The sequence below is a fragment of the Alosa pseudoharengus genome, unplaced genomic scaffold (genome assembly GCF_046254945.1).
Source record: "Alosa pseudoharengus isolate Yale_2024_CS ecotype anadromous, Long Island Sound unplaced genomic scaffold, YU_APseudo_1.1 YU_APseudo_1.1_scf_26, whole genome shotgun sequence".
Classification (NCBI taxonomy): domain Eukaryota; kingdom Metazoa; phylum Chordata; class Actinopteri; order Clupeiformes; family Clupeidae; genus Alosa; species Alosa pseudoharengus.
The window spans coordinates 1,555,286-1,582,395 of record NW_027468701.1 but is presented as its reverse complement, the minus strand read 5'-3'; the positions used below and the strand labels follow the sequence as shown (position 1 = coordinate 1,582,395).

The window sequence follows — 27,110 nt, the reverse complement described above, 5'->3', positions numbered from 1 at the left end:
TATTAACACAGCAGGGCACACAGTGAAGGATCGTGTAAAATCCCCATCCCCAGAAAGTTTCAAACCAAGCTTGCGATGATATTATGCATGATCACTGATCAAATTGCTATTTTCTGGGCACAACCATTTCCAGGTTCATCTGTCTGAATCTCAAGCTCTTTAGCCTAGCATCTTAATTCACAGCACTGTGAATGACAAACGATGACAAAATGCTGTTCATGTATGAGTTCATAGCCTGGTTATTTATCGAAGGACTAGGTCACGTTTTATATTTTATTATGATCACTCGCATTACCATGGGGTTACTGTGTAGGTAATGCTACGGTTAACTTAACATGCCCACCATAAGAGATGTAAGAAAACTTTTCAACTTATTTTTTTATTCTCCCGAGACCCTAGGCTAGGCTACTTAAGGTAATTTGCTCAATACCTCAGATCAGTGAAGAACTACCAGAGAAAACGCTGGGGAAGAAAACTCAAACAAGTGTTGGACTTAGACTAACTGTGTTACAGTTTCTCATTGCAAAATTAAAATTTCACTGGAGCTCCATGCGCTTTTGTAGGCTACACACCGTCTCAAAAACACTGTTTACAGCTCTTCGAGTTTAATTTAATATTGTTGTAATGGTAGGATAACTACACAGTTTACACAATAATTACACTGTGTTATAAATATTGTATATCAATGTATTGGCTGTCAATTACCCAAAATCGTGGCTGTCTCTCATTGAACAGTAGCCTATTTAATGCATTCTAATCGATTGTAAAAAGATTGCAAAATGTTTTTATTCATATTTTCATCATATTGGGTTCCAACTTCACAATAATATCAGTGTAGTACTCACAGGATAAACTCCACCTGACAGGGCCTTTCCAAGAACCACCAAGTCAGGACGAACAGACTCGTGATCAACTGCCAACCGCCTGCCAGTGCGGGCCAACCCAGTCTGCACTTCATCAGCAATGAACAGCACCTGAAAAAAGATTACCTTAATTAATCCTATGGGGACAACAGAAACACAGATAAACTGTTGCAAACCATCCTTTTACACCAGAACAAGGCAACAGCCTAAGCAACACTTGTCTTAACTATGAAAAATAATAATTTCATCATTTCATAGCTCTCTAACTGTGGATATATGTGCACATTTACGCAGCCTCTACTTGTCTCTCTCTCTAGCAACAGACACGCGCTTACTCTGTATGCACATAAATCCAAACATTCACAATTTTATGCAATGACTGTTGTTGGCACATAAAAGAACGACTGGCTAAGTCGCTATTAAATCCAGTTAGTATCATTAGCCTACCATTACCTAGCACTCTCTCGAAAGATCATTTTGACTTAATTTAGGAAGACTTCGACTTATTTTAAGGAGTCTTATCAAATTTGCTTAATGCACTGGCAGACAAATTTGCTTGTTTTCAGTCAAAGAGTCAAACACTTCTCTTTATACTGAAAACAATATTAACTAGTAATTTTTTGATCTTAATATAAGATTAATAACACTTGGTTAGATTTTATTAGATAAGCATAACTTATAACTTATTTAAATTACTTATGGGGAAAAAAACACTTGAAATCATGCATTGAAGACTCAAACATTCCCAGGAGGTGTATGCGGGAGAAGCCCCTGGCTGCAGCAGAACAAGTGTCACGTGATCACTAGTGGGTCACAACGTTGTCCCACGCATGCCTAATGTTTATTTTGTGCAGCGAGAGTAGCCTACTTGGGATTTTATGCGGCTACTTTTGTCAAGTATCTGTTCAAGTAGCATTGATGAGACCGTCACGTTTTTTCCTACACGGTATTATATGGAGAGAAAACATTAGCCTTTGAGTATTTTAATAGTCAGTTGTAAACAAAGAACTATTCTCAAGTAACTCTTTTGTAAATGGACTGAAGTTCGTTCTAAATATCTACGTTTACCGATTATGCTAACCGTTAGCATCTCTATGGGATTTCTCATATACATTAGCCATAAGCTAACGCATTAGCTTCGTAACTTGGAATGCTAGCCTACATGAGTGCTCTTAAACAAAACATAGAAGTAAATAACTGATATGTACTCTGTTGGTCTGCTTAGTTTTACAGTGAATCCTATGTAACGGTTTGAAAGGAACTTCAGCTTCAGACTTTCTCTTGGGCCTATTCATCTTCTCTAATGTAGCTGGCTAGACCATGTCATTGCCACACACCCAAGTGGGGGCAGAATTGGAAACGTGTCAGAGTGACAATGCATTGGTTGATTTGGTTAAAAAGTCACAGGTTAGGTTATTGGTTATTATTGTAATGATGCTATTCATAAATAATGAGCTGTAAAGTAACTCAGACTTCTAGAATTCTAGAATACTGCACCCCCTCACTGCCAGAGCAACATTCGGTAACGCTTTAGAATAACATGTGCTTATTAGGTATTAACAGTGCATAATAAGCAGTTAACAATTCATTACTAACTGTTGTTATCCTTTAATAACATTAACTAACTGTTAACATGCAGCTTGTAAGTGTTAATAAGCAGCCTTATAAGTTACTTACAAGCATATTTGTTAACAGTTGTAAGTGTTAACAAGCAGCTTGTTAATGCTTGTTAATGGTGTATAAGACAAAGAGGTGGATAACTAATACGCTTATAAGACCTTTCTTACCTATTTGTAGTAAATTTTGCAGCCCCCCAATCTAAAGCGAGGACCATGTAGCCTATAGTTCCACAAGCCCAACCTTCTATCTCTCTATATACTGTATCTCTCCATCTAGCTTGGTTTAGCTGTGAGAAATGCACCTTCAAAATTGTTGCTGTGAGCAGGAATCGAACCCCAGTCTCCTGCATCAGAGAGTGCATCGCTACTTCTTGAGCTACACTACTTTTCTTATACAGCTGATGAAATTGTTTATGTTGATTCTATATTCCGAAGTGCTATATCACACTAGCTATGCTTTTTACAAATATGTTTCTGATGGAAAAGTGGTGTTTAATTAATGCAGAAACAGAACACGAATGTTTGCCTCTGTTCAAGGCAAACTGAAACATGTTTCAAATCGATCACGAACGTTCGCCTATGTTTGCAACTTTGAACCAGAGCTTTGAATGCACCCACTTATCGTCTTTAAGCCTCGGTTGCTAGGTAACCAAACTATATACAAAGCTGGCATATCTTTAGACTGCTGACAAACTGTTTTATGCGTTCACTGAACAAAGATTAAGGAAATTAAACACCACTTTTCCATCAGAAACATATTTGTAAAAAGCATAGCTAGTATGATATAGAACATCGGAATATAGAATCAAAATGAACATTTTCATCAACAAGTAGCGATGCACTCTTTGACGTGGGAGACCGGGGTTCGATTCCTGCTCACTGCAACAATTTTGAAGGTGCATTTCTCACAGCTAAACCAAGCTAGGTGGAGAGATACAGTATATAGAGAGATAGAAGGTTGGGCTTGTGGAACTATAGGCTACATGGTCCTCGCTTTAGATTGGGGGGCTGCAAAATGTACTACAAATAGGTAAGAATGGTCTTATAAGCGTATTAGTTATCCACCTCTGTCTTATACACCATTAACAAGCATTAACAAGCTGCTTGTTAACACTTACAACTTTTAACAAATATGCTTGTAAGTAACTTAAAAGGCTGCTTATTAAAACTTACAAGCTGCATGTTAACAGTTAGTTAATGTTATTAAAGGATAACAACAGTTAACTAACTGTTAGTAATTAATTGTTAACTGCTTATTATGCACTGTTAATACCTAATAAGCACATGTTATTCTAAAGCGTTACCCAACATTCTAAATCCCCCAAAAATCTGCTGGATATTGTCAAACTGTGTATAAAGTACCTGTTTTCTGGTTTTTCACTACTTTTTGATAGCTACAGTCAAATAACAAAGGATGTTACACCACTACCTCTATTTAGGGCTCCAAAAAACATTGTGTATGTCATTGTGGTTACAAACAGCAGTTGCACAATACAATTTGTAATATGTACTAATGAATTATCACCTCAAAAACACACACAATAGATAATATTCATAGGAAGATATGTAATTTAATCAATTAATAATATATTATTACATATGCACACATCTCATTACATCATTACAAAATGATTGAGTAGCAAACTTATAACATACAACGTGACAAACGGTAGGCGGTTTCAATTCAGATAAATCAGGTAGTCTAACAAACAGTGACATGTTAATCATGTAGTAATAATGATGCATGTCATTATTTATGCTGTTCCTTTGCAATTAAATTCAGGTCCAGAAAGGTTTAGAATGACTAAACATAAACACCCCTGTAGTAATATTGAACAATAAATATGAATGATAAGTCCTTTCGGTAACACTCCATAATAAGGTGCCATAATAAATAGCAAACTAGTAATTACCTAACCCTTTGTTAATATTTGTTAATTGTTACTAAAATATCTATTTGGCACAAGTTAATAGTTTGTTCATCATTAATTCAATATTAGTTGTTTGCATAAAATCTGTATGTTAATATTTTAACAAATCTATTAACTAATATTGTATTAATATTTGTTAATAGTTAACTAAATGTCTTTTTGGCACTAATTAACAGTTATTTCTTACATCATTTAAATGTTAACTGTTTATTTACAAACTATATACTAATATAAAAGTTAATGACATATTATTTATCTAGCTTTTCTGATTAGCTTTGTGGAGAATTTATGGAATTTATGGTTTATGGCTTTATGGTCTTGTGGGGTGTATAAGGCACACCTCTTCTTCTACTTCATCCTTATTGGATACCTTTGTGGTTGGCTGTCCTGTAATTGGTGACCCTGTCTAGTGTTTGAAAGTAGTGTACTCTTTGCCTTTGGAAGAAGGCTACTATTTGGTTGCTGCTTGAATTTGGTGAAATTCAGGGGAGGGGTGTAACAGAGTTAGAGATATAGGGCCCTATTTTAATGGTCTAAAACGGAAGTGTCTTTGCGCAAAACGCAATTCACTTTGTGGGCGGATCTCGGGCGCTGATGCTATTTTACCGGCGGGATATTTGACTGTTGCGCCCGACGCAAATCTAAAATGGGGTTGTCTGAAGTAGCTACATTAATCATGGGTGTGGTTTGGGCGTAACGTGCAATAAACCAATCAGAGCGTCATCTCACATTCCCTTTAACAACAGGCACGCTTGTTCCATAGCTGATTGCTATTATGGTGGCGTATTTGCCAGGCGCAGCCAGGAGCGTTCACAGCGCTATAATCACTGTTCAGTTGGGAACAGTTAGCTATTGATTTTTCATCTTGACAAAATGTAATACAGAATTGTCACAAAGACATACTTTCCGATGTTTTGGGATCATTCTCACTGAATCACGAGGTTATGAATGCATGGTGATATATTTGCAATGTACAATGTAATCTAACATTACCTCTCTATAGACAATGCATATCTTCTGTCAGTTAATCTATTCTCTCCCGTGCTGCCGCTGGGGCATTTGGGTTAAATGGCATCGGCATGCAGTTCAACGTCACGTCTCCTTAAGTCCTCTAACATTTCCTAATTTATGTCATCAACACATCAGTGATTCGTGAAAATGTGTACGCTAGATTTATGCCTATTTTTTCACATGGACACCACACTGATTTCCCTCGAGTGGTAATATTTTTCTTTGAAATTATGTATGGTTTACAGAAATGGGAACTACATTGTATAGATGAGAGGAGCGTTGCGTTGCGCAGCACAGGCGGCCAAGCAAGGGCTTCGTTTAAGTTGACCTAACTTTCAACTCTGCACAGTATCCCATTAACTGCGTGACCGTAGACTATTTACAATATTTTCTGTAAAGCAGTTTGTAAACACGTTATCATCAACTTAATTCACACACAACATTTATTTGAGCAGGAGAGAGAATAACAATGAATGGATGCAGCAACTACAGAAATTGTACAGAAATTGTAACCATACTTGCTGCTTTCTTGTACTATCTGTTGCTGGTTAACAGCACATGAAAAGCTGATTTAAGCTAATTCACTAACTCAAGACTTCAAGGCCATCATGGATATAAAACGTTTTTTGAAAATAACGAAAGGATGGAGGGAACATAGCAAAGCTTGGAGTTATTTCAGATGGGCTACAACAAGGTAGGCAAAATTATGGTGCTTAAAACCTTACACAACGGTAAATTGGAACAAAACTAAAAGTAACTTTAGCCTTTATAGGGCTGTAGCCTATAAAGTTGTCCAGATTAATAGGTCGTAATTAGGCGTTGTTGTAAAGATATTGCATGTAGATGTTGTACTACAGTGGGCAGTGCTTCGACTTGGCCAGCTTCACTCGCGGTCCGCGCGTGGGATCACGCGATATCACGCAACTTTAATTTGTATTTTCCCAGTGAGACGCTGCAACAACCCAAACAACCGGTAGATGGCTCAAGTGAGTAGGGTGTCTCGTAAAAAGAAATGGAGCCTGGAAAACCCTACACAGACTTCACTACAGACTTTAGCAGACTGGTTTAGAAATAATTTAATAGCCAGAAATATGCCTGCCCTGCCCTAATAAAGAAATATTTGGTTAACTGCGAGTGAATCCCGTTTGCAGCCGTAGAAGAAACGCAGGACAAATTAAACATTCTGGTTTTCTCCGAGTGCAACGATGATAGACAGACATCATTTGGACAAAATATAGAGCATATTAACCTCGTTGCTCAGCCAAATGCCTTTCTGTTACGTCCTGTTATCACGGAGTTACAGGCATAAACGATTTTTTAAGGTCACAAGTTTACTTCATTAGCGGTTTATTTTTTTGATTATTAAAGAGTGTTTTTCATTTAAAGGTTTGACTTCGTGCTTATTCAGTAGAGCATTTAGTGCTCTTCCCAATCCCAGACGTTCACATTGCATGTTTGTTTGTAATGGATGCAACCGCGAGATAGGCTACGCGTTGGACGGCAATGAGTTGTGAACGGACATGAACCAAGACATATAGCCCAGCAGCAATCTAGGGACTGTTCGTTATTTATTGAAGGGGCCACCGGATGAATTTTGAGTGCTTCAGTCAAAAGTTGCATGACCCTCCCTTGCCTGCTAGAAATTGTTCAATGACCCTCCGACAGAATTGTTAAAAAAGACATGACCCTCCCCTTGCCGTCTTCCGCCCGCGCTGCTTTGCGCCACAGCCACACACTGTGATAACGTTCTTAAATCAATCTTTCGTGAGCTTGCATGCTACCAGTCCTTCCTTTTCAAATGTGTTGCGCCTGTTTGCACAATTTCACAAATAATCATATGTGATTAATAATATGACAAATAATCCCTGTGCATGGGGACCGAAACAATGCATGCCAACTTTTTCCGTGTTTATCACGTATTTTAACTTTCCCCCGCTGTCTTGCCGTAGAATAGGCTATCCCAGATTTTAATACTCTCATAACAACCCTGCCATCGGGCCTGTCTCTGTGTTGCCCTGTTGCTACCCCTTGCCATTCCAACGAAACAGATGTCTTCAAATCATCGTTTTCCTTGCTTGAATGTCATAAACATACAACTTTAGACAGCAGAATTACGCATAGGCTACTTGGAACATAACACATTGACAAAGGACAGATGTATCATAACACCCCCAATTATCACCACTTTTGTTCAGAAATTCTAAAACAACGATGTTTTTTAACACTTCAAAATAACATTTGCTAAATTAACCTTACATTTTTCAGTAGCCATAGGTGTGTAGATTTGAACAAAATCTGGTTTGGTTCTTAACGGCACATGGACGGTTAGACCGAGAATTCTTGTCGTGAAATTAAAATTCCACTGGAGCTCCAAGTGGTTGTGTACACGCAGCCTTACAACACTGTTTACAGCTCTTTGAGTCACGGTAAAATGTCATTTTTGGTACATAGCTAATTTAGATACACCTATGGTGTTGGTGGTTGCGTCTCTTTAGGAGTCCGCTGTCTTGGTTTGTATAGAAATGGATATAAGTGACACATACACGCAAGACGGTGGAAATACGGGACCGACGGTAATAGGGGGAGTTCCGATATGTTGCTAGTGACAAAATATTAACTTTCAGTGTTTTACGATGTCTTTGTCATGGGGAAGTGTTTTTCCCCATGCATTTATTCTAGGCTACTGCAGTGACTGCCGTGAGAGAAGCGGGTTCTGTGTTTTGTTCATGTCAGTGACTGACGCGAGAGAAGCGGTGTCTGTGTTGTGTTGCATTGCGTTGCGTTAATTTATTTTCATTGGGCATACCGTGCCGTGCCGTCCACAGCTCTTCAGTTCAGTTTTTTGAAACAATGAGTGCAGGAAGCGCGTTTGTATGGTTATATTGCTTGACGGGGGGATCCCAAGCAGCTTTCAGCCATAAGGCTACTTTGAGAACATTTCAATTCACCCGACACTAATATTCAAAATGTTGACAACTATTTCGGCATAGCCTAAAGCAGTTTAATTAAATGGAATGTAGTTGTAAACAAACGAGCTACTTGGTGAGGCTTGGCCTCACAGATGCGCTCGTGCTTTAGATCAGGGGTCCCCAACCTTTTACGTAGCCTACCATGGACCGGTTTGATTCCCATTTTTTTTTTCACGGACCGTGGGGGGGGATATTGGGGGTTCGGGGGTTCCATGTTCCATATGTGTTGTGCATGCATTACTTGAAAAGAACTAGCTCCAGTTATGTATGAACAGTGAAGGTAACGAACTCTTAAAAACGTGAAAAACGTGAACTTGAAGAAGTGAAAATGTAACAATATGAACTATGAAAATTGAACAACTTGAAGCTACATCTATCAAGTGTGAACATGCTTAACAAAATATGGGAACAAAACATGGGAACTAAACATGCATTATGAATATAATCAGTGGGAGCCCTGTGCTTGTTCCCTGCAACAAGACAGTGACACCCTCAGTGTGTTTGAAATGTCCAGTCGATTGCGCAATTTGGTTTTAGTTGCAGTCATTGCAGAAAACCCGGCCTCGCATAGATACGTGGTGGGAAATGGTAGCAACGTTTTCAGCGCTTTTACGGCTATCTCGGGATATTCTGCTTTGGTTTTGATCCAAAAACCCGCCAGAGAGGTTTCCTCATACACACTCTTAAGACCACCGTCATTTGCAATTTCGATCAACTGCTCTTCCTCCTGCGCTGACATGTTAGGACTATTCGGGATATTGACAAATGGGTTGCGGACCCACTCATTGGTTTGCCGTGGATCTTTGGAGGATGGGAAGTAGCCTAACGCTCAAACTCCATTTGAAAGCGCAACAAGGTAATCGCGCACCAGCTGCAAGAGAAAGGGCCCTGCCTCAGTCTCTCCCAAAACCCCCACTACTGTTTGGAACATATCAAATACACCCCGTCCCCATTCGTCCCCACAAATCAAGCTTGGCTTTAAATGCAGCGACTTTATCTGCCAGTTTAAAGACAGTCGTCATTCTCCCCTGGAGTGACAGGTTGAGGTCATTAAGCAACCCAAATATGCCACATAGGTAAGCGAGTTTTGACACCCAGTCCTCATCACTAAAATGTGCAGCTAACGGTGACTTTTTTTCTGTAAGAAATCTCTGCAGCGGCTCTCGCAACTTAAACACCCTGGCCAGTGTCTGCTAAAGATGCTTGTTTTTTGATGCTCATTCTAGCAGTTTAGCTAACTTCGTGTGACACTACCGTTCGCCAAGAACTGATCAAGTGAAGTGAGCTGACCTGAGGCTGCGCAGCGCTGAAGGCAATATGTAAAGTGTTGAAGGCGGGACAGACGTAAGAAAATAGACCTGGCAAAATGCAAACATGTGTGCAATCAAACAACTGCATATAGGCCTATGCCATGTAAAAACGTGACATTATTGCGAATTAAATTGAGTTTAGTTTGCATGCATTTTTTTTAAACTCATGTCGTAGGCTACGGCCCGGTTAGGAATGTACCTCCCGCGGCCCGGTGTTTGGGGACCGCTGCCTTAGATGGCAGGAAAAATCTTCAGCCTATTAACTGACCACCCGATTCACGTTGGCTGGGGGGGAAGGGGGGCCATCAGACATTTGTGACCAGTTAATTCGGCCCTGCCCCCAACAAATCACACCTTCCCACCTCTGACAGCTTAAAAGAACTCACACCTATTCACAAACCTGCGGCATGTTGCTGTGTTTTGAAATCCTATGCAGCTTTCAATAGTGAGGAAGCAATTTTGCATTGTAGGCATAACTAACATGCAATAACGCCACCAACAACAACCAAAACTAGGCTAATCATTGTCAAAATGTAAATTAAATGTAACATTATTGTGCATCAAATTAAAATGTTCTCTTTTGCAAACGTAGGCATAGTAACAGAATAATTTAATAATGTTACAAAGATACTACATCAATCCGTATGTTTCATTAGGCTACTAGGCTATTTGTTTTGCCTTACTCATTATTCATTTAGGCTAGGCCTTTTTATTCAGTTATTAATCATCTTCCTTCTCACTACTTGTGTAGCGCACGCATTCTCCGACCTGTCACCTGTCACTCATCATCGGAAGGGAGGTGTTTGGAATCATTCCCGCGTTACAATCGTCAGCCAATCAAGGTGGTCACTTCAGTCAAGCTCGTGCATGAGTAATGACGTCATCTATAGCAACGAAGACTCACTCCTAGTTTAGGAGTTGTCTGAAAGGCTTTGTGAATAACTTTTAAGAGAAAACGCCAAGCTAAAATCTTTTAGTGCGATTTAGGAGTAGCCTACTCCTAGTGGTAAGATAAAAGCCTTTGTGAATAGCCTACGGCCCCAGTTATTCATCATCTTCCGTCCTTGTGTAGCGCACGCATTCTGAGACCTGTCACCTGTCACTCATTATCGTAAGGGAGGTGTTTGGAATCATGCCCGCGTTACAATCATCAGCCAATCAAGGTGGTCACGCTTGCCCATTTACACAAATGAATGGTCGAATATTACTGATGATCATTGTTATTTAAGAACATGCAGTGTGCGTAGGGCACCAAAAACATCTTGCTCGTAAAAAAGCATCATACCGCACATTGTGGCGGGTCTGTTATTTACTGTAGGCTGCGCAAACCACAGGGCAAGCCTGCATTCGAGGCCTTCTGTTGAAGACTTTTATATAAAGCCTGCGCTAACAGTAATCCTCCTGCCCCTGATAGGCCTACCACAGCTGTGGATATGTGTGGAATGTTCAAGTAATAACACAATCCAATGTGTGTCTCAATTGTCCCCCGCTGACCAGACCACCTCACACATTTCTCTAGATTTTGCAACGAATTTACATGACACAATGCCATAAAATATGCCAGTTTTAGGACACAGAATAATGTTTGTAATGATACCAGTTAGGCCTACGTTTAACAGTAACAAGTGTAATGAGCTATTCATTGTCGAAGGTGCATGGTCAAGTGAAATTCTTACTTTGGAAAACAAACATTTGCCGATATCATCGCCGATCATCAGAATATTGCTCTGGACTGCAGGTAACTTGTTAACCCAGTGGTTCTCAAACTTTTATTTAATTCCCCACTTTGATCAAGGGGCATTACTGATGATAGTGGAGATAACGTGTTATCCCGAGGCCTTTGCCAGTCAGCATCTCCGACGGTAGTCTACCCTATTAAAAATAGGCTATACGTTTTCGATGTCCCAAACGGAGAGACATAGGCTACTTTATTGTTTTTAACGATCTCTATGCTACTCACAAAAATGTAGGCATGGGGACATGATGAAGTAGGCTATCCAACTGTCGTGTGTTAAATTATTGTGATTACGAGCCAGTGGTTTTCAAACATGCGTGACTCGGACATCTAACTAAATGCAACAGGCTCCTATCGTCCTCGCATTCGCAAAATGAGGACCAGTGTTTTGTCAAATTGCAAATAGCTATTCGTTTTAACGAATTTTTATGATAGTAGCCTATGCTTTTTGTATAGGCTACTATCTTAATCTTGGAATATCGGGAAAGGAAGTGGCGCGTCTGCAGTCAGCCAAATATGAATGTAATTCTGCGGCATAAAGCAGATGTATTTGTTTATTGTACAGAAACAGAAAAATAAAAATGACATGTCAAGCAGTCAACTGACTACATTGCAGTCAAGAAGTAGGGTAAATTAAGACACTGTTTTGATTTGCGTAGTTGCATTGCCCCCATCACTGACAATAACATAGCAGATTTCGATTTTCGCTACCACCGTGTAGTCAAGCCTTAAGCCATACCCAAGTAGCCTTAATGAGGTAATGTTTAATTATGCATGATTTATTTTGTTATTGAATTCGTAGGCTGGGATTCCTCTCGGTAACAATTATGTTTGGTAGCCTCCTGCTTTTTCAGAAGGGGCGGCAGTCAGGCTACTGACAGAGCGATGTACAGTGGCAGAGCGACGCACAGTGGCTGAAAGTGGTACTAAAGCTTCACGCAGCTTCACGCCTCGTAATGCGCGACTGAAGTGGCCATTTGAAAGCGATGCCCACTGTATATAGGCTACTAAATATTTAGGTCACCAATGCACGAACAAAACCGGGAAATGGACAAATATGATCAAGGCTTTGAATGTTTCCGTCTGTGCACGGGGGTGTCTGTAGATTGGTGTGCAACGCATTCATTCATGCAGGCCTGTGGTCATGCATGCGCCCTTAAAATAGCATCTGCATTTTCGCCACAGACTTTAGACCAGGGAGTTCCTGGTCTGTGGCGGAATTGTTTTCTGAAACTGCAAAATATCAACAGTGAACGTTTGGGCCGGAACACGCCCAGTCTTTTCGCTGAACCGCCCCCGTGGGCGCAATCGAATTCCCTAATTTACAGGCATGTACCTGTGGAGGGAAAATTCCAATATGCGCTGACTGCAAAATAGGAAAGACAAACGCGCGAGTATACAAAGTCAATTGCGCCGGGACGGAAGATCGAGCCCATAGTTTAGTGTTTGTATGTGATTTTCGCCGTAATTAAGCAGCTTTTTTGAGATTGGTGTTTTGGAGCCCCCTTTGGAGAAACGGTATACTGCAGCTCTGCTGCGTTTTGTCCTTGCATTGTTGCCATAGCTGATCAGAAGCGGTATGCTTTGCATTGGGTAGGTTGACTGTATAAAGCACTCTCCACTTTGTTCTAATTTTGTAACTGTAAAATGTTGTTTACGTTAAAAACGTCGATATACCACCTGTATTATATTACTTTACATGTATTGTTAGGATTTGGTAGCAATTCTAGCAACTTAGAGAACGTTTATTAATGTTTTCATTATGACCACGAGTTCATACACACGAGTCTAACGTGACAAGCTGTAAACTCCGCTAGCAACTTTCCATGCATTCAGTGTAGTTTAGCTTAGTGCTCATGGAAAGTGCAATTCAGTCTAGCAGGAAATGAATGTACATTTAGTTTAGCATTATGTTTATGCATTACCTCCGTATGGTCTACGTCTGTGAGTGTTTAGTGAGTCTCAGAATATTAATAAACTCATTCTGTGCACCTGAACATTCCATGTCGCACGTCTCCCTTGCTAGTAGGGCTGACAGTGATGGTAGGCTATAGGAATCATGCATGTAATATGGGCCCATTCTGTTACTTTTTTTTTATTTTGCTTGTGCAGATGCTGTTTTATGTATGCCAGTGTCTGAAGGCATGTTTTGTTTGAACTTTTCCTAAAGGAATAAAAGTGATAAGCCAGTTTTGGTCTCAGTCCCTTCACTGTCTGACTAATAGTTATATATTACTAATATATTAATAAAGCTTAACCAACTTTATTATAAGGGTCCCCCATACTGATAGTTATATATTACTAATATATTAATTAAGCTTAACCAACTTTATTATAAGGGTCCCCCATACTGATAGTTATATATTACTAATATATTAATTAAGCTCAACCAACTTTATTATAAGGGGCCCCACGCTTATAGCTATATACCACTAATATATTAATTAAGCTTAACCAACTTTATTGCAAGCGTTTCTGGCGCCGACGAGTGGCGGCATGTCAAGGTAGCTCCGTGTTTTTTTCTTGAATTTCCCCTTCGGGATCAATAAAGTATCTATCTGTCTATCTATTGTAAGGGTCCTATGGGGAGTGGTTCATATTGGGATAGGCAGAAGCACAGTTTAATATCAATTAGTTAAATAATAATAAGTCATTAACTTTTCTATTAACATATAGTTTGTAAATAAACATTTAACATTTAAATGATGTAAGAAATAACTGTTAATTAGTGCCAAAAATAAATTTAGTTAACTATTAACACATATTAATACAATATTAGTTAATAGATTTGTTAAAACATTAACATACAGATTTTATGCAAACAACTAATATTTAATTAATGATGAAAAAACGATTAACTTGTGCCAAATAGATATTTTAGTAACAATTAACAAATATTAACAAAGGGTTAGGTAATTACTAGTTTGCTATTTATTATGGCACCTTATTATGGAGTGTTACCGTTCTTTTTGCTAATTGAGGGGCAGCCGTGGCCTACTGGTTAGCGCTTCGAACTAACCGGAGGGTTGCCGGTTCGAACCCTGACCAGTAGGAACGGCTGAAGTGCCCTTGAGCAAGGTGTGTGCGTCACCTCACTGTGTGTTCACTGTGTGCTGAGTGTGTTTCACTAATTCACGGATTGGGATAAATGCAGAGACCAAATTTCCCTCACAGGATCAAAAGAGTATATATACTATTGGTGGTATTGATGACAAACCCAAGATACTTTGCACATGACAATTTGCAGATCATAAAAGAAAAAATGTCCACCTGCTGGGGTGTTTTTTAACTTCTGCAAACAGTAAAGGACTGACATAGGTTAAGTTCTTGTGAGCACACTAACAGCAGAGACCAGTATTGTGCCCGGGGAGCAACCTATATGTTGCCACAATACTCATGTTCTCTGTGATTAATTTCCTATTTTGCCTTTGAAAACACATTGGATTAGATCCATGTTTCATTTGAGTATACAGCTACATGTAATAACTGTTAAAGTAAACAAAAAAGAACTCTTTTGGAAACTAGTGTCCTACTAGCCAGCTACTTGCTAGCCAGCTACTAGCCAGTTCAAGTTTTGTATAGATGTCTAAAAATGAACAGTAAAACCTCTACACTGGTAGAGATTTGAACAAACAATAAATATCAGTTCAAGTTTTGTATGAATTTCTAAAAATGGACAATAAAAACTAATCATTTGAACTGATTGAAAAAACTGATCCTTTGAACTGATTGAAAGGAACTGATCCTTTGAACTGATTGAAAGAACAGCTGATTTAACTGATTGAAAGTGCTCCTAGACGACCTAGGCTGGTAGTGGTGGATGCCCGAGATGGAGGATTCTGTAAAAGAAAAAAAGAACTATATTTAGAGAAGAAAATTCAAACAAAATGGAACATTTTGGCAAATGTCTACATTTATAGTTATTAGCAGTGTAATTTAACATGCATAAATAACTTTTATATAATCAATAGTAGTAATTATTACATTGTATGAAACAAGGAAAATGCATATCAACATGTGCATATTAAAATTAATGTAATTTACAAGATACTAGCAGATACGCATACTAGATAGTAGGGGTGTAAAGATTAACCGATACGTATCGGTATCCGTTTTTAACGCGTAAGATACGGCTACATCAATATGTGAAGCCCCGTATCGGAATAAAACTGAAATGAACCGGTCGTTATATCGATTTACTTGTTACAAATCGGTTTATAACCTTTTCTGCTCGCTCAGACTCTGATTTACGTTGCAAGCAGCGCGTTCATCCCGCTTCCTGTTTTGAAACTACACATGGCACGGATTTGTGGGTAATGAAGTTCGTTTTGGGCTACACTCATTGCCCAATGTCGTCAAAGGACTTCATTACCCATACATCTACCGCAACCTAAGCACGTGACAACTCGCACTCTGTCGGTGTTTGACAGTTTTTACTCTTTTGTTTGTCAAAATCCAGCACGAAATTAAACACTTACTATAGCATTCCTAAACGGCAACGATAGTCTGTAGAGTAGCCTTACATTTGATGAAGGGATTTCCTTAATGCTTAAGAATAATTTGGCCCTTGCTGCTTAAACAATGTACAAATTATTATTATTTTGTTCATATTCACTCAGACTTGGAACAAAATAGGCCCAGTTCATTGATATGTAGGCCTATTTTGTTGTAGGCAATGAGAAAAGGCCAAGATTGTCTTAAGCACCGTTTTATTTTATTTCGGTATTGTCTTACCTCAACAATAGGCTACAGCTCCTTGAAAACAATCAGATATAACTCTATAAAATCTATAAAGTCTATTAAAATGTATTTTCATGTTGTATTTGGTTTGTTTGGCTGAAATGTAGACTATTCTTTTTTCATTTCAATACAGTATATGATACAAACCTTAGTTTAGATAATTATATTCACACATTTGTTTTTGCCTAATTGACATGACCATGATAATTAATATCAAATGAATGTGCACCTTAAGCAAATGATAAAAAATCTTTCAGAATGCTTTCCATTCTTCAACTGCATCGAACTGCATCGCATCGAATCGTACTGAATTGTTTTTTATGAACATGTATCTTTTCTTGTATCGAATTGTGCCCATGTATCTAGATGTGAATCGTATCGACTTTTACATGAGAGATTCACACCCCTACTAGATAGCCTACTAAAATAAGCAAACAACATCTCACCAGTGTTTGTACACAAGCTTTGTATGGTACATCTCAAAGCAGTCAGTCAGTGGGGCACAGTGCAGGGTGGTCTGGACAGGTCTTGCAGAAGAAAGGTGTCTGCTTCCTCCCTCTTCGTGCGTCATCTGGACTGCGCTTCCGCATGGAACAGACTTTGCAGTCCAGACGCGATTTCTCGTGTTGTCCGAGAAAGTGTCGACCAGTGAGACGCACGGGCACTAACGGTGTGCTGATTGGCCTGGGAGGTGGAGTGAGCTCAATTTGCCTCCGTCTCAGTACCCCCTTCACCACAAGCTTGCGGAATCCAGCCGACTGCATTGTATTGCCACTTTCTTTGTGCAAGATGTAGGCATTCACAAGTGCGACCTCTCGGATATGATGGAACAACCGATGGTACCACTTCATTGCACGGTGTTGGTAGCTGTAATAGGAGCATAGCTGGTCTCCGCAATCTACCCCTCCCATGAAGCGGTTGTAGTCCTCCACGCTCTTTGGCTTGTGCAAAGTTCTGTAGCCATCAGGCCCTTTGCTACGCACTCGTTTGGTGATAACGAGATTATCGTGCACTGTGGAGAGGACGGTGACAGTACCAGCATCACGAAAAGACGCAATTAAAAGTGGACGTTTTTAAAAAAACTCAGGGGGATCTGAAGGCCGCAGTTTCAGACCATGGAGTTGAGGGGGCATACCTTTCCTGTTCACACGAACAGTTCCACACGCACCGGTGTTTTGCTGGTGGAGCTCTTGGAAAAGAGCGGGTGAGGTGTAGTAGCTGTCAGTATACAGAGTGTGTCCCTTCCCCAAAAGCTTGGCTTCCCTTGGCAAGCCAACAACTGAACTATGGCCAATACCCAGACAGCGATCGTAGTTCAAGGCCCCGCCAGTATATACGTGCCACAGGTATGTGTAATTACTTGTCACGTCTGACAGGACAAAATTCTTCAGACCAAACCGGTGTCTTTTATTTGGCACGTACTGACGAAAAAACACCCTTCCACAAAATGAAACCATGGACTCGTCAATGGACAGGTGCTCGTGGGGGTAGTACTCGCTCTGAAAACTCTTCAGGACTAGATCCATAACCCGGCTGACCTCTCTCCAACCTCAGAGAGTTGTCATTGAAGTGGATGCAGGAGGACAAGAGCTGAAAGCGGTTGCGTGTCATTACACGAGCGAAATTTGGTGTCAAGCCCAGTGAATTTTGGGTGCTCCAGTAATCTGAGATTTGAGCCTTTCTAGTCAGACCCATGCTGATCTGAATGGCCAAAAACGCCTCCATCTCAGAACGATCAGTGGGCTTATAATCACGTAAACGTGAGTGACTCGCTAGCTCGGTGGAAGCTAACGCCTCAGCATAGCGGTTTGTCTCAGCCACCATGAGATCAACAGCACAATCGCTGAAAAAGGCTTTAAAAAAAAGGTATTGTATCACTACAATCCCAAACTCTCTGCGGACCAGGTCGTGGGTTGATGTGTACAAAAGGGATCCTCCCATTAGATCGCTTCCTCTCCCCCTCAGTGGCCACCGTCTTGCCTGTCACATCTAGCCACTCCCGCGGGGCGTCTCCCTCACCACAGCCAGTGAAGTCGCCGGCCTCGGTGAAGTCGCCGGCCGCTCCTCCTTCTTCGACTCCCTCCTCGTCCTCCCCTGGACCACACAGGAGCCCCTCCAAGTCCTCCTCTCCAAATCTGAAAAACTCCTCATCGCCGTCACTGTCCCAGTTGAAATTAAAACTCTCCTCCATGGTCATAAATTCACGGTACTGCAATCGCAAACTCTCTCTATGTGCTAGCTAGATAGCTTGATATTTAGCTGATGCTAATTTGTTTCTTGAAGTTTGTGAAGACTTAATTTAAGAAGACTTTAACTTATTTTAAGGAGTCTTATCAAGACAAATTTGCTCAATGCACTGGCAGACAAATTTGCTTGTTTTTAGGACAAATTTGCTTAACGCACTGGCAAACAACTTTGCTTGTTATTAAGATGAGATCAAATGATTTCACAAGAAAGCGCTAGGTAAGTCTCTTTATACTGAAAACAATACCAACTAGTTTTTTTTATCTTGATATAAGATTAATAACACTTGGTTAGATTGTGTTAGATAATCAGTTTTTGCAGTGTATCTGTGCTTACACAGAGAAGCTATACCGTATACCATGTGAGCGTTGCGTTCGTGGCAACAGTTATAGAACTGGCTTCACCAGAGGTGATGGTGGCGCATACAGTGCTGGCCAAAAGTATTGGCACCCATGCTAAAGTTGACTGAAAAGAGGAATATAAAATCATCTTTTGGAAATTGATCTTAATGCCTTAAGTGAAAAATGAGGAAATATCTAACCTTTAAGGACACCAATTTTCTTAGTGAATGAATAATGTATCATAAATAAATAAATGTTCTTCCTTAAAATTCAGGGGTCATAAGTATTGGCACCCCCATGTTAAATTCCCATAGAGACAGGCAGATTTTTATTTTTAAATGAAACATAACCATTGCATCCAGCTTCCCAAGACAAAAACTGCAATTGCAGGTGGAGAGAGGCCTTGTATATTATGTGGTTAGCATAAAATAGTCCAACATGACAATATAATTTATCAATATTTTTTGGGAAAACAAAAACAAAAATAGAACTGCATCCCAATTATGAAGAAATGCCTCTCACAACTGTTATGAGAAACATTACACCATGTTCCAAATTATTATGCAAATTAGATTTAAGTGTCATAAACATAAATTTTTTTGTTTTTCAATTAAACTCATGGATGGTATTGTGTCTCAGGGCTCTTTGGATGATTGAAATCAATCTCAGACATAATCTGTGATAATTGGTTTGCCAGGTGAGCCCAATCAAAGGAAAACTACTTAAGAAGGATGTTCCACGTTATTTGTTCAACAAAATTCAAATTATACTCCAACGGTTGATGACTTGAAAATTATACTGACTGTCATTTGCATCAACTATTTAGGAAAATCTGAGAAAAATGTAATTTGCACAATAATTGGGAATGCAGTGTAAATACTCACATTGTATTGTGTGCATAACTCGCGGACTTTGGTCAAATAGCCAAGGTCTGGGACCACCACACCAGCCTCTCCTTGGATGGGCTCCACCATAAAGGCTGCCACATTCTGGTCCTGAAGGGCTCTCTAAACACAAACAAACACAAAGATATTTTTACCAATGCCTCCCAGCTTTTAAATCAAGAGATATGCAAATAAAAAATACATAACAGACTTGCATGCCTCATTAAGTCCACTACCTGGCTTGAGGGAGACGGTATACTAATACTTGTGGGTGCATTTAGTATTATGTGCCAGGGTTGAGAATGCAGAAATCAGAAGATGAATGTTGCAGACACCATGACTTATATCTTAAATCTTAAGATACACTTTCTTAATCTATTGGCAGATAAATTAAGACAGAAAAGAATTTAAAAAGATTTTCACTTATTTTAAGTCAAATAAGCTTAAAGTAAGTATCCTTCTACTAAATACTAAAAACAATATTAACTACATGTTATATCTAAGATTGTAACACTTAGTAAGATATCACTTTTCAGTGTATGAATAATAGTACACTGCAAATAATCAAATCTAACCAAGTGTTTAATAATTTTAATAATAATAAAATAATTTTATGAGAACACGCTAGGTAAGTCTCTTTAAACTGAAAACAATACCAACTAGAGGTTTTGATCTTGATATGAGATTAATGACACTTGGATAAATATCAGATAAGCAGTTTTTGCAGTGTAGCCTGGGTGCCAGCCGAACATAGCTCCGCCCACAACATTTGAGGTCAGGAAGTTCAGTCTGGACTTGTTCCGTTGTGGAGCAACTATGCAACTTTTCCCCACTGCGCCCCATAATCATGTCCCAATGGACCAATATCGGACTCAAATTCTGACTACAATTGTGTATGACGACGTCAGGCTTAGAACACTTCCACATACCCAAATGGTTTGCTATAGGCCTACAGACAAATTAAAAAAACATTGGCCTCTAAGCTAAGCAAACCATTTCCTGGTGTAGCCTGGGCAGAGGATGGTGACTGTACCTCCGTGGGATTCACACAAAGTGTCTTGGCTGCTGTTGTCCAGTTTGTGGAGCGGTTGCTGCCCATTGTGCGTATTCACTCACAGTTCAGCTGAATTCCATCCATTGGAAAAAAATAGTAATCCTAACGTTAGGCATATCCAGAAAAGTCTCGGCGTTGACGTCGCTCTTATTCAAAGAGGGCCGCAAGATCCGACTAAAACTTCAGTTGTCTGTACCTCATACGCAACGCATCTCATACCACGTTATTACTGGCCATGCCGACGATGAGCAGGGGCAGCGGATTGTGAAAGTAAGGGGCTGCGATCACACAGTCCAGGTTACTGGAGGCAGGGCACGCACCGGCGCAGCAAATAACTTTTACAAATAAGAATCCCGATTTCCACTCGGCTGCTGTCTGGGGCTTTTGCCAAAAGCACGAAATACAAGCCATATTGGAGTTCTTCTGATCCTATAAATCTAATAAAAGAAATGGTTTCTTGACATGGTGCATTTTGCACTTCGGTGCTGTAGTCTTTGAAAAATATTACAGCTGTATGTGACGATCAACAAGAATTTCCTCTAGTTCTAACAATAACACACCTGTATGTTATGCTTTCATGTGTGCCTATTTAATTCAACAGTACAAAACATCAAACAGATCGTAGGCTACTCTTGAACGTAGGATAAGGCTATAAACACAAATGGAATGTTATTATACATCATGGAAAATTGCAAAGGTCGGGTTTGCTCCATCTTTTAATCATAGGCTAAGTTTGAAGTTTCAAAAATGTTGAATAGGCCTACTGGTTATGACCCCCCCCAATAACATCCCAACATATACACAAAAGCAGGGTTCTAAATGAACTTTTTTGATCACCAGCCAATGTGGCTGGTAACTTTCTAAAGTTACTAGCCAATCAGAATTTCTACTAGCCAATTTGTTTCCGGTGAAAATAAGAGAATTATGAGTTCATGAGATGAGTGTCACTGAATGCATTTGATCTTTATTAACATTGTTGGCATGGATATACTATCTATATCTATTTCTCTGTCGATATCCTCATGCCCTGCTCCATTCCTCTTCTCACCCCCATAAGTCTGTCCCAACCACCGCTGCATTTAGTTTAATCTTAACTTAATAAAAAGGAAATATCAATTATCATCAACAATGACAAGCCAGCTGGAAGCTGCTACTCATTTTCTCTCCCGCTCACGTGTGCTCAGACGCGTTCTCAATTAAATGCAGTAGCATAGGGCCTACGTTCAAGTTGGATCTTTATAGAGGACCCGAAAAGTATCATCTTTATTTAACATGCTGTTAGTGCATGTTTACATTGTATACTTTCTCTAACAAGAGTAAAAAACAGTTTGCAGTCCAGCTAGGCCTACTATTTATTGGCTAAATATTGGTCCCTCCTCTGTCTCTACGTACAGTGCGTGATGCGTGTGGTGATCAGACAACTTTTTAAAACTGATAATTTTCGCCTATACAAGCTTCTCACGTTCCTCTCCATCTTCAGCTGTAGACAATAAAATAAACGATCTAGCTGCTTCAGGTTTTGCGGCCTCCGCTACATGACATCAGCCTCCCACAAAGGAAATAGGCTAGGTAAACACAATGCGTTAATTGCGTTAATATTTCGTAACGTGTTATGTACATGTGTTATGTACTTTTTACTTTACTTTACTGGCTAACTCCCTCCTCGTTCAGTCTATGCTCCCTGCTCTGGCTCCGTTCGTTCTTCTAATTCCTTGAGTTTTCTGGTAGACGCTCCGTTCGTTTCAGTCTCTCGCGCTGGTTTCACTCCAATCTGTGCGCAGTCAATGGGCGTATCACGTAGCATTACGGCACAGTGGTCATGGGAAATGTTGGAAGTAGGCCTATTGCCAGGGGGGATATATGACCGAGAGCACGTAATGCCCCATGCATCACCAGCCAAACTGGCTAGTAAGTTTTTCTTAACACCCGCCAAAATGAATTTTAACCCGCATTTGGCGGGTTGGCGGGTGTTAATTTAGAACCCTGCACACAAGTGCAAGCCAATGTTTCAAGTTTTTTTTTTTTTTTTTTTGGTGGTGATAATAACGTCGTTACCGCCAAAAAATCCGGCGCGTTATTATAATTGAAGCTGTTTTTTTCATCAGACGCTGAGGAGAGAGGCAAAGACTTTTTCCTTGGTTAGTTAGCGGGCAGTGCACGAGACAAGCACATAAATGCTGCCGATTGGCTGAGGTGGAGTAAAATCTCATGGTAAGCCAATCAGAGGTAGAGTTGGGCGGGTGTTCGAAAGCACGCATAGTCGGACACACAACGGACAGCAAAAGCGAGTCAGTCAACGAGAGACACGGGTATGGCGAGCCCAATTAATCCAAAAGTAGCCTTCCCTAAATGGAAGTATAGCCATGACTTTTCCCTCCAAGAAAGTAAAGGAACGAATGTAGGCCTAATTGTGAAATGTACATTATGCCCTGGGCAAAAGTGCCTATCCACATCGGTGTCAAGTAATTCAAACTTACTCAAACGTATTTCAACGTTGCTTACACGAAATAAGTGGCCAAGGCCACCGAAGGAGGAGACAGTGCCACAAAACTTAAGCAAAACTGAAGCTTGATTTTAAGGCCCCACCACACATTTTGTCTCAGACCGAACTGAACAAACTGGTAGCCAGGTATGTGGTGGAGGATATGCTGCCATTTAGACGTGATAGCGGCGCGTACGTTCGAAGAAATAGACCGTTCATCTAAAATGGAGGGAGAGGGTCAGAGGAGGGGTAGCCCTACCGTATCTGTAGACGTTAGCAAACTATATAGACGCCCAATATAGGGCCTACTTGAGGGGTAAATAAATATTAGAAGTTCCAAAACATCTATAGTGTTATTTGTATCGATCCACTATATAAACATAGCCTGGTGTTACCATCCTATGTACTTCCAGCCAAAATTTGATTTCAGCCTCGCACGTAGTCTGGCCCAACCCACAGCATGCTGTTCGCGTACGACCGCGCCAATCAGCGAACAGTTGAGTGATGACGCGGAACTTGCCTGCCGAATTGCTTGTAGTCCAGCGAAGCTTGTAGTTCAACAGCATAGCAACAATGGCGACGGAGGAAGAGACGCTAGAAGCTATCCGCGAAGTTGTCGCAACTCTCGAGGGCATCACGCAATTAAAGCAGGAGCAAGAGGCTTGTCTTGTCAATTTTTATAAATGGCAAGGACGTATAACTCTCCTTCCAACTGGCTTTGGGAAAAGTTTGATTTATCAGATGGTGATGGCTAAACCTAAACGCACAAGTGTACTACATGCATCACTACTTATCATGTTTTCAAATAAACATTTGCTGCTCGTTATTTTCCCCCCTACTCTCAGTATTACCTTAACAAAATCAATGCGGCATAGGCCTACTTAAGGAATGGAATGTTAGCTACTAGCTACCCTACCGAGCGGGGCTCAAGGCGAGGCGGTGTGTCTTGACGTGAGCTAGCCGGTTACCGAGCGGAGCTCAAGGCAAGGCTGCTGTGATTGTGCTTGACTGGGACTAGCGGTTACCGAGCTGGGCTCAAGGTAAACCGCTCCGTGTTTGTGTTTGACAGAGGCTAGCCTGTGGCTGAGCTGGGCTCCAGGCGAGGCTACCGTGCTTGTGGACAGTAACGTTAGCCAGTCACCGAGCATGGCTCAAGGTGCGTTGTTTTATGCCAAACAACCGTTAGTTTAACTGAGCAAGCTCCAGCTTAAATAACACGTAGGTAGTCATTACCAAACATTGCTGATTGGTTAAGGGAACTCCAATGATTTTAAACCTCAAAATAAGCATCCGCCCATTACGGAGACAGATTATTAGTACTTTGTTCCAGACTGTATGACGAAGAGAAACGTAGTCACAGGCGGTAAGGACCAGGCTAATATAAACATAATATCTAGCCTACAGTAGGCCTACTCTCCAGTATTACTGGCACCTCTACTAAAGTTGACTAAAAAGAGGAATCATCTTTTGGAAATTTATCTTAATGCCTTAATTAAAAAAATGAGGAAATATCCAACCTTTAAGGACACCAATTTTCTTTGTGAATGAATAATGTATCATAAATAAATAAATGTTCTTCCTTAAAATACAGGGTTTTATGGGGCAGCCGTGGCCTACTGGTTAGCACTTCGGACCTGTAACCGGAGGGTTGCCGGTTCGAACCCCGACCAGTAGGCACGGCTGAAGTGCCCTTGAGCAAGGCAACTAACCCCTCACTGCTCCCAGAACGCCACTGTTGATGCAGGCAGCTCACTGCTGTGTTAGTGTGTGCTTCACCTTATTGTGTGTACACTGTGTGCTGTGTGTGTTTCACTAATTCACAGATTGGGATAAATGCAGAGACCAAATTCCCCTCACAGGATCAAAAGAGTATATATACTTACTTACTAGGGTCATAAGTAGTGCTGTCAGTTAAATGCGTTATTAACGGCGTTAACGTAAACCTAATTTTTTTATCGCGAGATTAACGTTCTTTTTGGTGTAACAAACTTTGTCGTTTTTTCACATGCTGTTGCAACAACTAGTAACGTTAGAACAACTACAACACCACACCAGATCTCGCTAGACCAGAAACTAAACAATACGCACCGACGAATGGAATGGAACGTTGTATGTGCTGCACGTACACGTCCCCTTTTAGGGGAAAGTTGACTGATTTAATGGAAACCTATGCTGCATCAAAGTGGGGAGCGAAAAGGGCTTATAGTATACTTACTAAATCTTGAAAGGCACAAAATAAGGTTGGTGTAAGAGTTATCTGTGTGTTTATGGGATTAATGTGACCATGTTCCTATGTTTTGCTCTTTCCAGTTTACTAACAGGAGTGAGAGTCACAAATGTATCGATAGGCACAGTCAAACTGCCCGTGGCTGACTATAATTAAGTTCAGCAAGCTTTACTTTACATGTCATCAACTAAACATAAGTCACACATTCATTCCAGTGTTTCCTCTGTGTTGATTTGGTAGTGGCGGCCCCCCACGGTTTAATTTTCTTCCCCCACGGTATCAGAAATGGGGCAGACGTACAATAGTCGCAGTTGCCTTTCAAAATTCATTGTGCAGACCTGTTGTAGATTCTCCAAATATACAGCTCAATCACAACTGAAAATAATGCCTCATTGTGTGTGAATAGAGGTGAATACATATAATAGAGTCCCGAAGTGTGACGTAGCGTTTCCATGACAACAGAATCACTGGATCTAAACAAACTTTCGAAGTGGCATAAATAGCATTGAATGTAGACATGTGGCATCATTTCTAGCTAATAAAAATAAATATAGCCATTTAAACGTTTTACCTGCTAGGCAGCAGCTTAGCCACATAACACGGATTCCCTGGCAGGTGTAATAGTAAGAAACAAAATTCCAGTGGATATTTCACGTCTTCTCAAAGACTGGCGGCTGTTAAGAGCGACGAAAAATAAAGCCAAAACACGTCCGTGAATTTAAGGATTTTAACCGCATGCTGTGAAGTTACATGCAGGTCTCTTTTACGGGGGAAACCCATGCTAAAATAAAACCTGTAGTCACGAATTTGATCGTGTTGGTATGAATATATGTTGTAGTATGTGATTCCTACAGTGTAAAAAAATATACTAACGTTTTAGAAACATTGTCAAATTATTGAAATAGATTAAGAAAGCCACCGCTATGGCGATTACTATGGTTAGATTGATTTGTTTAGATCCAGTGAAATTGCTGCCTTGGCAACGCTACGTCATGGCTTCGGGACTCTATTGCTTGTGTTGCAGTGAAGTGGCAGTTGTCAGTTCCGTGGGACAGGGGGACGGTGGGGGGGGGTTCGGACGGGCCTGCCCCCACTGCTTAAAAAAATCCTAGAGGAAACACTGCATTCTATCACATGTAATATGAACGTAGCCTATTTTCCACAACTAGGTGAGATAATTGGCTATGTTACAGTTGACTATTCCACAGTTAGCTAGCTAGCAAGCTAACTGTTTTGCATGGGATAATATGGTAAGTGTAGCAACATTTGTACAAAACATGGGGCACTGCAAACGAATTAGGTTGGTAATGTACATAGTTTCGACATGAGTAAGTTACTTAATTCTTCATAACTGCCGTGTTAGTAAAACGATTGAATGTCCTGTGAATTAATAACTAGATGTAACGTCAACGTGTGATTACTTTCCCATTGGAATCAATGATATAATGTGAACATGTTTTCAGCTAAAATGGGGCGTGATGCAGATTAAATGTATCTTTATGATGATGCGCCGTTAGTAGGCTACGTAAAGGCATGTTGCACACTCTTGGTTGGGCTTACGAGCCGGCCAAAGAGTAGTAGCCTAGGCTGACGCATTAGTTGTGTGCCGTCAAAGATTTTTTCACCGTCACTTGTTCTGTTATCAACATTCCTCTTTGGCTGCTACTATTTGCGATGCACTCTGGTTTCGACATTAATTT

At 40.4% G+C, this 27,110-nt stretch overlaps 1 protein-coding gene across 5 annotated transcripts in view; it reads right to left on the bottom strand.

Annotated features, from left to right (window-relative positions):
* The window catches only part of LOC143099263 (ornithine aminotransferase, mitochondrial), a 132,306-nt gene that overhangs the window by 37,704 nt on the left and 67,492 nt on the right, over positions 1-27,110 (bottom strand). For 4 of the 5 annotated variants that reach the window (XM_076262357.1, XM_076262359.1, XM_076262356.1 and 1 more), the window contains 2 exons: positions 19,648-19,770; positions 846-974 (listed from right to left, as the gene is read on the bottom strand). In XM_076262357.1, the coding sequence (XP_076118472.1) occupies positions 846-974; positions 19,648-19,770 (252 nt within the window). The remainder of the gene's footprint in view (positions 1-845; positions 975-19,647; positions 19,771-27,110) is intronic. The other variant, XM_076262358.1, reaches the window with a different exon arrangement.